Below are 13758 nucleotides of genomic sequence, written 5' to 3' on the forward strand. Positions count from 1 at the left end.
GAATCATACGTCGTAGCAGATCGTTTGAAACTTTCTTTCGTCGTCAAGTGTCCCGCTGTGGTGGCATGATCGCATCGTGTAACAAAGGTGTGCACAATATTGTATACGATGTGCGCACAGTAACCAACGGCTTCTACATCGCAAATACGTCATGAAAGTATCGCTCCAGCGCCGTGCATTGCGAAGTGTGACCGCAGTCTACGACGCTGGAGCGATAATGGAGCGACGCTGGAGCGTCACAGATCGTGCCATCGTAGCGACCAAAGTGCCACTGTGAGACGGTACCTTTAGGAAAGATGACCGCTTGTATCACTTGTGTCAGGTGGGCCCAAGCTCACTCAAGACTATTACAAAATCAAGTTCTCTCGGTATGGGATCGTCGCCAAACATCGCTGGACAGAAAAATTCAACTATCAACGGCAGTAAGGAGATCATTACGATGGTGGACACAAGACAGCAGCCTAAGAATAGGGGTACCATGGATTTTGACCCCTTGCATGACAATCACCACAGACGCTAGTCAGTGGGGATGGGGAGCACATCTAGAAGGAAGTTTCTTTCAGGGCAGGTGGCCCAAAAACATCAGTCACAAGTCATCAAATTACAGAGAACTTTACGCGATTTGGGAGACCCTAACAAGAAATCGTTCTTGTCTAAAAAAAACAAGCATGTGAAGGTTCTAACAGACAATATGACGGCAGTATCCTTCCTGAAACACCAGGGAGGTCCCAGGCACAAACCACTTCAGGAGTTGGCACAGAAGATATTTGTTTGGGTGGAGAACACAGTTCTGTCAATCACAGCAGTACACTTAGAAGGGTCTCAGAATATCCTGGCCGACTACCTGAGCAGGAGGAATGTCTGTCCAACAGAATGGGAACTAAATCAAGAAGATTTCCAACTATTATGCCACTGTTTGGGAACTCCCAAGATAGATTTATTTGCCACAAGAAAAAATTTGAAGGTGCCCAGATTCTATTCTCTCAACCCTTCGGACATGCTAGAAGCAGTCGACGCCTTAAGCCAGACATGGGACGAACCACTCTTACGCGTTTCCTCCATTGGCACTCATTCCGATGGTACTCAAAGATTCAGGAAGACCAGGCACCAGTGCTGATGATTGTACCATTCTGGCCAAAAAGAAGCTGGTTTCCGTTACTGGGATCCATGACAACAGAGAACCCAATCAAACTTCCTCTATGGAAGGACATCATCTATCAGGGTCCTGTCCTACACCAAAACTCGGAACGATTGCACCTTTCAGCATGGATCCTGAGAGGGACATTTTGAAAGCCCGAGGTTTATCCGATGAAGTCATTTCAACCATTCAGGCCAGTCGAAAACCGGTAACTTCAGCCATCTACTACAAAATCTGGAAAAGATTCTGTATGGAGGGTGGCAGGTCAGCCGTGATGCTGGAGACCCCGGATGTTCCCAGAGTTCTGGATTTTCTCCAATCAGGTTTCAATATGGGGCTTAGACCTAGTACCCTTAAGGTGCAGATCTCGGCCCTCAGCACTTTCTTAGATTATCCTTTTGGCTTCTCACCCTTGGATAATTAGGTTTGTTAAAGCCATCCAGAGATTACGTACCACTTTTAGACAATTGACTCCCACTTGGGACTTAAATCTAGTTCTCAGGGCTCTATGTAAAAACCCTTATACCCTTGAGGAAGACATGCCTATCTCGGTTCGGACATGGAAAACAGCCTTTTTGGTAGCGATTACAACGGCTAAAAGAGTGGGAGAAATTCAAGCCCTATCTATTAAGGATCCATACCTTCAGATTCGTGACGATCACATAATTTTAAAATTAGATCCATCATTTATCCCTAAAATAGCTTCAGTACAAAACCGAAACCAGGAGATAATTTTACCCTCATTTTGCGAAAATCCCGCTAATGCAAAAGAACAATCTTTACATTCTCTTGATGTCAGACAAGCAGTGTTAGACTATCTAGAGGCCACTAGTACCTGGAGAAGAGATTCTAACCTATTTATCCTTTTTGGGGGAAAGAATAGGGGTAAAAAAGCTTCCAAAACCTCTATAGCTAGATGGATTACAACGGTAATTGCTAAAGCCTACTCATCAGAAGGGGTAGATTGTCCAGCAGGAATTAAAGCTCATTCTACTAGGGCCATTTCAGCATCATGGGCTGAACGAGCAGGGGCATCCTTAGAACAAATATGTGAGGCCGCAACTTGGGCCAGGGTGAATACATTTTGTAAACATTATAAACTTGACGTATTAGCAGCCCAGCAAACGTCATTTGGGAGAAAGGTTCTCCAAGTAGTTGTCCGACCCTAAAGGAGTTTTCTTTGGTATTCTCCAGAGTTCTGTCAGGGGGACGTCCTGGAAAATGGGTATTATACCTACCGATAATTCGGTTTCCAGGAGTCCATCCTGACAGCACCGTTACTTTCCCCCCTATGTGTACTATGTCATATGCTGTAATATGATTTGGTTAATAAAAGATTCAAATGGTATATATCCATGGTGTGGTACTTGTCAAAACACTGAAGGAAAGGGGGCGGAGTGGGACCTTTAAACCTCTCGTGGTGTTTTTCCTGTCCCTGCAAGGAGGAGGAGGACGTCCTCCAGAGTGCTGTCAGGATGGACTCCTGGAAACCGAATTATCGGTAGGTATAATACCCATTTTCTTATCTTTCAGGTTAAGTCGGGGGGGGCTTATCTACAGCATTACAGAATGCTGCAGATAAGCCCCTGATGGCGGTGGCCGCAATTTATAGGGCCAAAATTAGGTGACAGGTTCCCTTTAAACTTTTTTTTTTTTTCTAACTTTTTGCATGCGTCAATAGTCTCTATGGGAGACTAGAAGCTGCCATAACCCAATCTGCTCTGCTACATACCAGGCGATGATCAGATCGCCTGTATGTAGCAGAAATACTCACATTCTGTGAGCGCCGACCACCAGGCGGCGTTTATATCAATTCAGCAGTGACAGCCATAGAGGTCTGCAGGAAACCTCAGGTTGTCCTGTCAACCCATCGGTGACCCGCAATCACGTGACAGGGGTAATCGATGGGCGGATTTCTGGCATGCTTGCCGGAAGCACATGTTAAATGCCGCTGTCAGTTTAACAGTGGCATTTATCGGGTTAACAGCTGCTGGAGGATCGCGATTGCTCACGTGGCTGTTAGCAGCACATGTCAGCTGTTCAAAACAACTGACGTGCCAGAAAAGTTGTGGGCTCAGTGCCGAAGCCCACATCAAAGGGAGGGAGTCCAACATCGGCGTACTATTACGCTCGGTCGGAAAGGGGTTAAAGGCATTATCCAAGCATATGATGATGATCTTTTCTTGGGTAAGACATCAATATCGGATTGGTGTGGGTGCTGGACCGCCACTGTTATTCGCTGTGGCGACCTATGAATGTAAACCTTGAATTGAGCTCCATTCCTTGTGTAGCAGCTGCTGCTAAAAACTGCAGGATCAGCTCTTATCCTCTTTAATAGGAGCTGATCTGCAGTTCATGTTTAAAGGGAACCTGTCTGCAGGATTGTGCACAGTAACCTACACAGACAGGTCGGCGCCATTATACTGATTAAAATGATACCTTGGTTGGTGAAATCCGTCTTTTGGTTGTTGCCATCGGTGTGTATATCTGGTACTGTGCAGGTGCGGCAGGCGCCATTTTTAAATGGATTTTTTGTCTAGCTGAATAACATCATGAACATGTCTTATTGGGACATGAAACATGCGATTGTGCTGCTGGAACCTGCCTGCCGAAGGGTTTTTTGTTTTTTTACTTCAGCATGTACAGATATTCAGTTTGCAAACGAGGGGGCAGGTCAGTGAGGGATCAGTGACCTATCAGCAGGCTGCATTATGAATATCTAAGCAGCGCACCACGAAGTCGCGCCCTGGAGCAACAAGCATATCATTAACTTTAAGGCTATGTGCACACGTTCAGGATTTTTCGCGATAAGAATGCATAAACGCATACATATGCATTCTGCAATTTTTGTGCACATGATGCATTTTTTTCCGCGAAAAAAACACATTGCGGTAAAAAAAAAAAAAAAAGCAGCATGTTCATTAATTCGTGTTTTTCCTGCTATTTAATGCATTGGGAAAAAACGCGAAAAAACGCATGCGAATTTCGGGCAGGAATGTCTGTTTTTTTGTCAGGAAATTTCTGCAAGAAATCCTGAACGTGTGCACATACCCTAAAACAGAAAATAAAGATTACACAACCACAAGACGGATTTCATCAAGCAAGGTATCGGTGTAATCAGTATAACGGCGCCGACCTGACACTGTGTAGGTGACTGTGCACAATCCTGCTGACAGGTTCCCTTTAAAGCTAAACGCGCAGTATAATTTGTATGGATCCTTGCAGCAAGAAGTGAGCTGCTGCATCTCAACTTCCCCCTCTCCCCTTTGAAATATACATGCAGGTGTGCAATGGATGCTGATGTAATTGTACGAATATGGCCAGTGCACGAGTGACAGAATTTGGGAACAGACGAATACGCAGGTTGCTGGACACAGATGTATGTCAGTAAATCTCTGCTTAACCTCCATATTTGCCTTTTTATAGTGAGGTAATGAGCTGGAAAAATCATATCTTCTGTTCCAGGATAGAAAATGGCATACACAAATGATGTGGGTTTTGTATCACTTTCTCTTAGCTTCTGAGGTTTCCATTCAAAACAGGACGTGTTACCTGCCTCCTGTACGAATGCAAACTATTCCTACTGGCACTACTGATGTCAAGGGAGCGTGCACCTACAGGGGTGCAGAAGTGGTTGGCACTGTGTGGGGAAGAGGGCTATAGATTCTATTCTGTATCGCTGTATAGGTTATGGGCAGTTGATCATGTCACGTTGCCATCACGCATTTCCCTTCCAAGATTACATACTTGACAGTTTGGTGCATTCTTTTATAAAAAAAAAAAAAAAAAAAACCACCCCCCCTCCATCATCTTATCTACCTGTGGTGGCAGATGCAAGTAATGTCGAATGGGGTTGTCTACAAGTGTACGCATGGCCCATGTGTGGTTAAAAATATCTATCCTATATTTATGATCCCTCTCACCACTCCTCTGTCCCGCCAGCCATGTTCACTAGTGTTCTCACCACGTAATTAGCCTCATTGGTTATGTGCTGACAGCTATGGAAGAGGTGACGGTTCGTGTTGGCTACATGTTTTTGTTTTCACTTTTCATCCCTGGGATCAAAACCCCTTTATAGGCCATGCTGAGATGTGAATAAGCATAAACCTATTGTATCCAAGTGCAGTGTAAGGCTACGTTCACATTAGCGTTAAGCTAATGTGCGTCGGGTTTGCGTCGGCGACGCAGCGGCGACGCATGCGTCATGCGCCCCTATACTTAACATGGGGGACGCATGCGTTTTTTTGTTGCGTTGTGCGACACATGCGTCTTTTTTGACGCAAGCGTCGGACCAAGAAAACGCAACAATTTGCATTTTTCTTGCGTCCGATTTTCGGCAAAACCCGACGCATGCGTCGCAAAACGCAGCGTTTTTGCGTGCGTCTTGACGCGTTTTTGCGTGCGTTGTGCGTTGCGTCGCCGACGCAGCGGCGCACAACGCTAGTGTGAACGTAGCCTAAGCCCTGGTGTGTGAATGTACCTGGAAATGGGCTCTACCGTAGGATCAAGCTGGTATTGGGAAATAGTAATTGCTGCTCTGTTTCTTGCCTTGCAGTACCTTCCTGTATCTGAAGTTCCTTGTGGTCTGGGCGCTCGTGTTGCTGGCAGACTTTGTGCTGGAGTTTCGCTTTGAATACCTGTGGCCATTCTGGCTGTTCATCAGGAGTGTATATGACTCGTTCAGATACCAAGGCTTGGTATGTATATGGTGACCTTTTTATCCTGTCCAATATGAATGCTTTTAAAGTACTTAGCGGGCAAGCGCTGTACTGTGCAGTAATGCAAAATCTAGAAATGAATAATAAATATGAAGAGAAACTTCCACCGTCTGTCAGTCTGCAGGACTTTGTTTCCATAGCAAATGCGCTTGTAGAAATCCCGCAGAAAATGAGGGTCGACTCTTGCTAAACCATGTAAACTAAGCTGACTGGGCAGGGCCTAATTATAATTTTGTCCTACTGCAGACCTTTCAGAGGGAGAGGCTCCTGCTGCAGCCTGTTAGCCTTTCTGTCCTAAAGTCTTTCCTGGGATGGCAAGGAGTAATAGCGAAGTCATGGCTGATTTCCTGGAACAGAGACTTTCTTTATGTATTTTTCAGTTTTAATTCTAATATAGGACAAGGAAGGAAGGCAGACATTTAGTTTTTATTTTTGAAGAGTGCGTACCTTTAAAATATCAGAAAATAATACATTGTAGGACTAAGGGCTGGGGTCCCAACTAGCCCTGGTACTTTGATTTCTTTAGCTCTGGGCTCAGTCGGCGGTATTTTACTTTCTGTAATGGACTGCTGTGGACAAACAGGCCACAGATGCTCTTCTTACCCGAATGTACAGCTTCTTAGACGGTTTCAGTGGAACTGTAATATGTTGATTTGGATGAAGGTAATTAGTTTTGGCAATAAAGTTTGTTAGACAATAACTGTAAAAGGAACCTGTCAAATTGTATATGCAGTCTGATCTGTGGACAGCAGGGTATAGGGAAGACGCTGAGCAGAATGATGTGTAGGTTTGTTGGAATAGATTCAGTATAACTTGTAACTTATTAATTAAAACCCATGGTGTTTGTATGAGACCGGTAGGCGCGCCTTCTAGTGATTGACAGCTATGCAGCCGTATAGGAAGGACTGTCAATCGATGAATAGTACCGCCCACAGGACTCGCATGCGTGTAAACACCAGAGAGTCCAATGCATGTTTTACTGAAATGTTACTCACAAAAATGTTTGTCTATCTGATCTATACCATCCGGCCTGCACATCATATGCCATTTTCAAGATGACAGGATTCCTTTAACCCTTTCACGACGTGGCCTCAGATGTGTAAGATCACATTACCAGTATTTGGTCTGTATTTTACCTCAGTATTTATAAGCCAAAACCATGAGAGGAAAAGTCTAATAGAAACACGTCACCACTTCTGTATTTATCACCCACTCCTGGTTTTGGCTTACACATACTGACCAAATACTGACCGTGTGCACGTGGCCTAAGGCTGATTGAGCATATCTACTATGACTCTTATAGCAGTAGCCATAGCCCAAGTATGAACAGCACCTTCATCTTTCTGAGTGTTAGATTGACCTAAGCCTTCATTCAGAACTATATAATTTTGAAGTCTGGGATGATAACATGGGTACTGCAAATAGCACTAAAGTAATCTGGATTATTATTGTTGCTGGTGGGATAATTGTTAAATGTTCTAATCCATTTTCTATAGCAAATGTCTGTTTTTCCTGGATCTAACTGCTCCTCTGTTCTGTTCTTGTTTCAGGCCTTCTCAGTATTTTTTGTGTGTGTAGCATTCACGTCAGATATAATCTGTCTCCTATTTATACCAGTGCAATGGCTATTTTTTGCAGCTAGTACCTATGTTTGGGTACAATATGTGTGGCACACAGGTAAGATTTGTTTAAGTTGCCATTAATGTACATTTTCCTACATGTTTTGTGTAGTTCTGTGCACACATATTGGAGTAAAGTTCCTTCCTTGCAGCATTGTAGAGAACATTTTCTGGGCTGATGTTTCTGTATATTGCTGGGGGCAGACAGGACTCGTGGGGACGTTCTTAGAGTAGCGTGACAGGTCACAGGCTGCCCCCCGCTGACTAGATCCCTGGCTTCAACCCCCTGCTGACTAGATCCCTGGCAAACCACCCCACCCCCCCACCGCTGACTAGTTCCCTGGCTGCCCCCCCTCCGCTGACTAGATCAATAGTGTTGGAAACACTACGTGCACACGTTGCGGAAAGTCCTGCAGATTTTTCCAGACTGATTTTGGTAAATCCGCAGGTAAACCGCACTGCGGATTTACCGCGTGTTGTTTTTTTTTTTTTTGCAGTTTTTGTGCAGATTTTGTATGCGGATTTACACCTGCGGATTCCTATTATGGAGCAGTTGTAAACCGCAGCGGAATCCGCACAAAGAATTGACATGCTGCGGAATAAACAGCGCAGCGTTTCCACACGTTTTTTTCCACAGCATGTGCACTGCGGATTTTGTTTTCCATAGGTTTACATGGTACTGTACAACGCATGGAAAACTACTGCGAATCCGCAGTGGCCAATTCCGCTGTAGATCCGCAGCAAAATCCGCAACGTGTGCACATATCCTCAATGGTACAACCTTGACTGGGTCGGTTAGAAAGCAACCTGTATCTTTAAAAGATGCTTTTTAAGTTTTTTATTTTATTTCCTTTGATTTGCCTTTTTCATGGTTTCTCTGGAAAGAAAATCTGGAATGCCCAATGGGCTTTAATTTCTCGGTGTTCTGTGCCCCATTTGCTCCCCTCCCTCATGATATGTGATCACTAGTGTTGAGTAGTGTTGAGCATTCCGATACTGCAGGTATCAGCCGATATTTGCTGTATCGGAATTCCGATACCGAGTTCCGATATTTTTGCGAAATCGGATTCGGAAGTGTGCGGTGCGTATGGTTCCCAGGGTCTGGAGGAGAGGAGACTCTCCTTCAGGCCCTGGGATCCATATTCATGTAAAAAATAAATAATAAAAATAAAAAATATTGATATACTCACCCCTCCGGCGGACCCTGGACCTTAGCGATATAACCGGCAGCCTCCATTCCTAAGAATGAGTGCGTGTAGGGCCTGCGATGACGCCGCGGCTTGTGATTGGTCGCGTGAGCGGTCACATGAGCTGTCACGTCACCAATCACAAGCCGCGACGTCATCGAAGGTCCTTCACTCTGCATTCTTAGGGAACGGAGGCAGACGCTTGGACCGGTGAGAGCCGGGGCCGTCAGAGGGGTAAGTATATCAATATTTTTTATTTTTATTCTTTATTTTATACATGAATATGGATCCCAGGGCCTGAAGGAGAGTTTCCTCTCCTTCAGACCCTGGGAACCATTCCGATATTTTGTGTCCCATTGATATGCATTGGTATCGGTATCGGCGATATCCGATACTTTTTGGGTATCGGACGATCCAATCCGATACCTTCCGATATGCAAAGGTATCGGTATCGCTCAACACTAGTGATCACTGTCATTACTATGAGTTACTTGCATTAACAGATCGTGTTGTCCATCACAGGCAAAAGCTGGACTGCAAAATCCACACCTGTTCCACCAACGCTAAGGTTTTGGGTTGCATTGTAAACATTATGAATGAAAACTCCATTGTAAAACTCTATTTTGATACAGGAAAAATACAGTATATAACTATGTACCATGTTGGCCAGTAGATGGAGAAATATTAAAATTGAGAGACATCAGTGGTTATGTTACCATCTTTTCAGTTAGCCATTAAAAGGTATCAACCACTGTGGACTTTCAAATTTTAATATTTTTGTAAAACTAATTCATGAAAAGTATATGCTTTTTTGATCACTCCGCACACTACTTGCTATAGGAATACTGGCCCACCCTTCCCACCTTTTTCCACTTATCGTATTTTTCGCTTTATAAGACGCACCCCCAAATTTGGATGAAGAAAAAGGGGAAAAAATTAATTTTATGTTAAATGGGGGTCTGTCTTATAATGAGTGTCTGTCTTACAAATTTATATATGTCCTCCATCCTGGTATCTATATAACCCCCATCCTGGCACAGGCCCCCCCCCCCCCGTGCTGGCACATTGCCCCCCTGTGCTGCTGGCACACTGCCCCCCCATCTCATCCTGGATATGCCGCACCCCCCCCCTCCCTGCATGCACGCACGCACGCGGCCCCCCTGCAGGCAGGCAGGCACGCACGCGGCCCCCCTGCAGGCAGGCACGCACGCGGCCCCCCTGCAGGCAGGCACGCACGCGGCCCCCCTGCAGGCAGGCAGGCACGCACGCGGCCCCCCTGCAGGCAGGCACGCACGCGGCCCCCCTGCAGGCAGGCACACACGCGGCCCCCCTGCAGGCAGGCAGGCCCCCCCCAGTTACTACATGCCCCCCTGCAAGCACGCACATGATAAAATAGAAACACTTAACTCACCTTCTGATGATGTCTCCCAGCTCCTCGGTTGCACTTTGTTTCCCAGGCATCAGATCATGTGACCTCGGCACACAGTGATGACATCACTGTGCTGTGCCGATCACATGATCGGATGTCGGCACAGACACAGGAAGAGCCACGGGAGAACTGGGAGCAGGGAGCCATCATCAGAAGGTGAGTTAAGTGTTTGTTATTTTATCATGTGCGTGCCAGCAGGGGGGCATGTAGTGACTGGGGGGGGGCGTGTGTGCCTGCAGGGGGGCATGTAGTGACTGGGGGGCCATGTGTGTGCCTGCAGGGGGGCATACTCATGATGGGAGGAGGGGGAGTGCAGGCACATGTAATATGCACTGCTTCCCTGTCAATCAACTCGGTGCGGCTTCAGCACGGAGGTGGACAGCGGGTGCAGTGCATATTACATGAGGCTAATGAGCGGGAGCACAGGACCTCCTGCTGTCTCTGCAGCCAGCCCCCTGACACCACTCCAGAGCCCCTGCCCCCCTCCTCTAAAGCACAGCACACAGATTCAGATTATAAGACGCACCCCCCACTTTCCCCCAAAATTTGGGGGATCAAAAGTGCGTCTTATAATCTGAAAAAATTTGGTAATTCAGTTGAGAACTGCAAGTCGTAAAGGGTTATTCTCATCTTGGCACATTGTTGCTCACCTATGGTATAGGTAATAGTTTTGCGGTAGGTGGGACCACCAACGTGTTTGCCACTGACCCCCTAGATCAGAGTTCTGCAATGTCCTGGTGCAATGAAGCTGTGGTTATACACCGCTCTAGTCATTATGTAGTAGACTGCTGTACTTGATCTCTGGCAGTTCTATAGATATCATGTTATCTCTTAGGCCGGAGGTCACACAAGGGTATAAAAAAAAAAAAAAAAAAAAAAAAAAAAAAAAAGCCCAGTAAAATGGGACGATTTAATTTTTCTCATTTGCAGTCCATGTGCAGAACCATTTTTTTTTTTTTTTTCTCACTCCAAATGCATCTGAGAGAACAACCACAGACCTGCACTGCCGAGTAACCTTGGTCCGAGTACGATATAATTTTTTATCGCTCCGAGTTATACACTCGTGTAATCGAGCCCTCCTAGTGTGAATAAGTGGCTATTCACTATAATGGGAATAACCCTGTAAACTTAGGGGAAAGAGAGAAGCTGAGTATATAGGTTGGTGGTATATATAAGATATATATCATCTACATATCCCAGGATTTGTTAATCCCACCACTCCGCTCTCTCTCCCACTCACCGTAAAGTGTACCAACTCTGCTCCTCATGTAACAATATGTCACTGCCCAGCATTCTTGTATTGGATGGTGCCCGTATGCAGGTGCTCTGTGAGCGCTACAGCAATGGGCTAATGTACACTATACATTGGCAGGCTGTGTTCATGGCACACCAGTGTAGTGGAGGTGTGATGGTGTTCAACCGGAGAGTTGCTTGCATTAAAGGGAATCTGTTACCCCATTTTGGCCCTATAAACTGCGGCCACCGCCATCAGGGGCTTATCAACAGCAAAGTACTGCAGTGCGCAGGTGCCGGGAAAGGTCAGAAGCAAGGAGGATGACGATATCGTATGAAGATGGGAGGTGCTGGACCCGGACCTGCGACGCCTATCGGACCTGAGCCGAACCAGGACTGCCCCTGGGAGAGTATAATATAACCTGTTTTTCTTATCTTTCAGGTTACATCGGGGGGGGGGGGGGGGCTTATCTACAGCATTACAGAATGCTGGAGATAAGCCCCTGATGGCGGTGGCTGCAGATTATAGGGCCAAAATGAGGTGACAGATTCCCTTTAAGCCATGCCCTCAGAGCAGTGACACAACACCCAGGCGGGAAGGGCAACAATGAGGAGCAGCTTCTCTAAGGTGACATGACCCTACCAAAAGCATTTAGAACTACTCCACTTCTCGCTTGCAGTTATCAGTATGGGACCTTCATATAACAGGCTTACAGATTGACTTCATTATCGTCCTAGGTTGTAAGATAGTTTGGTCTCCCTGGAGTACCCCTTTTTAAGGGTTTTTTCACACTTCATTTGCTTTTCTGTTGCATATCCATTGAATAGCGCAGCAGGGAGTATGCTCAACCGCTTCTCCATTTTAACTGGAGGTATTTAAAGACTGGATGCACCCACTATTATTCTAGTAGATGGGTGAGAAGTGTTTGTCTGGAATATCCCTTCAGAGAGGTAAAATTGGGTAAATGCTTATAGTAACATTCATTGGAGTTGATAGTGTTTGCTGTGCGGCCGATGGAGAAGTCGGATGCCATCGTGGTAACCTATCTAGCCTAAGGCTATAGTGGTGTTTTGGACAAACATTGGGGAATTTCATCCCTATTCTGTAAAAGATTCACATGTCCTCTGATAGATATTTTTTCTGATTCACTTTTCTAATTTGACTATTATGGAAAGTTCTTCCAGTAGATCATCTAACAAACTCATTTGTATAAATGGAAATGTGCTTGGTTTGAATGTCTGCAGGCACACTGGCATGCCAACTCCAATGTTGGGACTGCACCACAAGACCGCAGAATATCTGAACATAAGTGTCCGAATAAGTCCTATACCAGCCCCAATAGGGATGAAATATCACAACTGCAGTTCAATCTTTCAATTGTGTTTTCTTGGATGGAAATGTTAGAATTATCATGTAGTACTTGCTGTGGAACTACACGGTGAACATTAGATGAGTTTTATGGGGTCACCATCTTGATCTGATTTGTTTGTTGGCAATAGCTTTGCATTGCCTCTCATGCATATTTCCGTACTTTACAATTGAGTTCCTATAGAAGTGAATGTAGAACACCACACATGCATGGCTATCTCTCCATTATTGGACTCTCAAGATGAGCCCCCATTCACGTGCTGGATGTATGATAAATGTCCTAGATGGATGGGACAAGACCTTTTTAAAGGGGTACAAATAATATCTGTTATTGATTGATGGGAAATGGTGAGTTCCCAGTATAACTAGTGATCTGAAAGCACAGAATATAGCTCTGTATTCTTTAATGCTGCTTGTATATTTCCGTGTTACATACATCTAGTCAACAGTAAGGCTATGTGCACACGCAGGAAAAGAGGTGCAGAATTTTCTGCACAAAATCCGCATCTCCTGGCAGAATCCACAGCTTTGGATTTGCCACGGATTTTGTGCAGATTTTCTGCGGTTTTTGCCACTGCGGAATTTTAACATGGAGGGGTGCAGAAACACTGCAGATCCGCACAAAAAAGTGACATGCACTTCTTAGAAATCCGCAAAAAAATCCGGATCCGCAGCAAATCCACATCGTGTGCACATAGCCTAAAAGGACATCAGTGCCACTTTTATTTTGGAAAGCAGTGGTGGCCTGATCTGAACCAGCTTATTTCTGCAATGTAGCTTCTTGGAGGCAGATGGCACTTACATGTACTGGAGCTATGCTTCCTGTCTATAAAAAATGCAATGCTCATTACCTTATTACTAATACCAAGTGTTTATCTCCCCCCTGCAGAAAGAGGCGTCTGTTTGCCTACAGTCTCGCTGTGGATACTATTTGTTTATATCGAAGCAGCAATTAGGTTTAAAGATCTGAAGAACTTTCATGTAGATCTTTGTCGTCCATTTGCTGCACACTGGTAAATTTTTAATTTTCATTTTTTTTCTATTTTTGAAGTGTATTTTCTATTG

General features: G+C 45.2%; 1 protein-coding gene across 1 annotated transcript in view; it reads left to right on the forward strand.

Moving 5' to 3' along the window:
- Positions 1-13758, forward strand: part of MACO1 (macoilin 1) — an 83495-nt gene that overhangs the window by 33245 nt on the left and 36492 nt on the right. The window contains exons 2-4 of the mRNA XM_077295921.1: positions 5694-5835; positions 7407-7533; positions 13583-13706. Coding sequence (XP_077152036.1) covers positions 5694-5835; positions 7407-7533; positions 13583-13706 — 393 coding nt within the window. The remainder of the gene's footprint in view (positions 1-5693; positions 5836-7406; positions 7534-13582; positions 13707-13758) is intronic.

This window comes from Ranitomeya variabilis, chromosome 3 (genome assembly GCF_051348905.1).
Source record: "Ranitomeya variabilis isolate aRanVar5 chromosome 3, aRanVar5.hap1, whole genome shotgun sequence".
Taxonomy (NCBI): Eukaryota; Metazoa; Chordata; class Amphibia; order Anura; family Dendrobatidae; genus Ranitomeya; species Ranitomeya variabilis.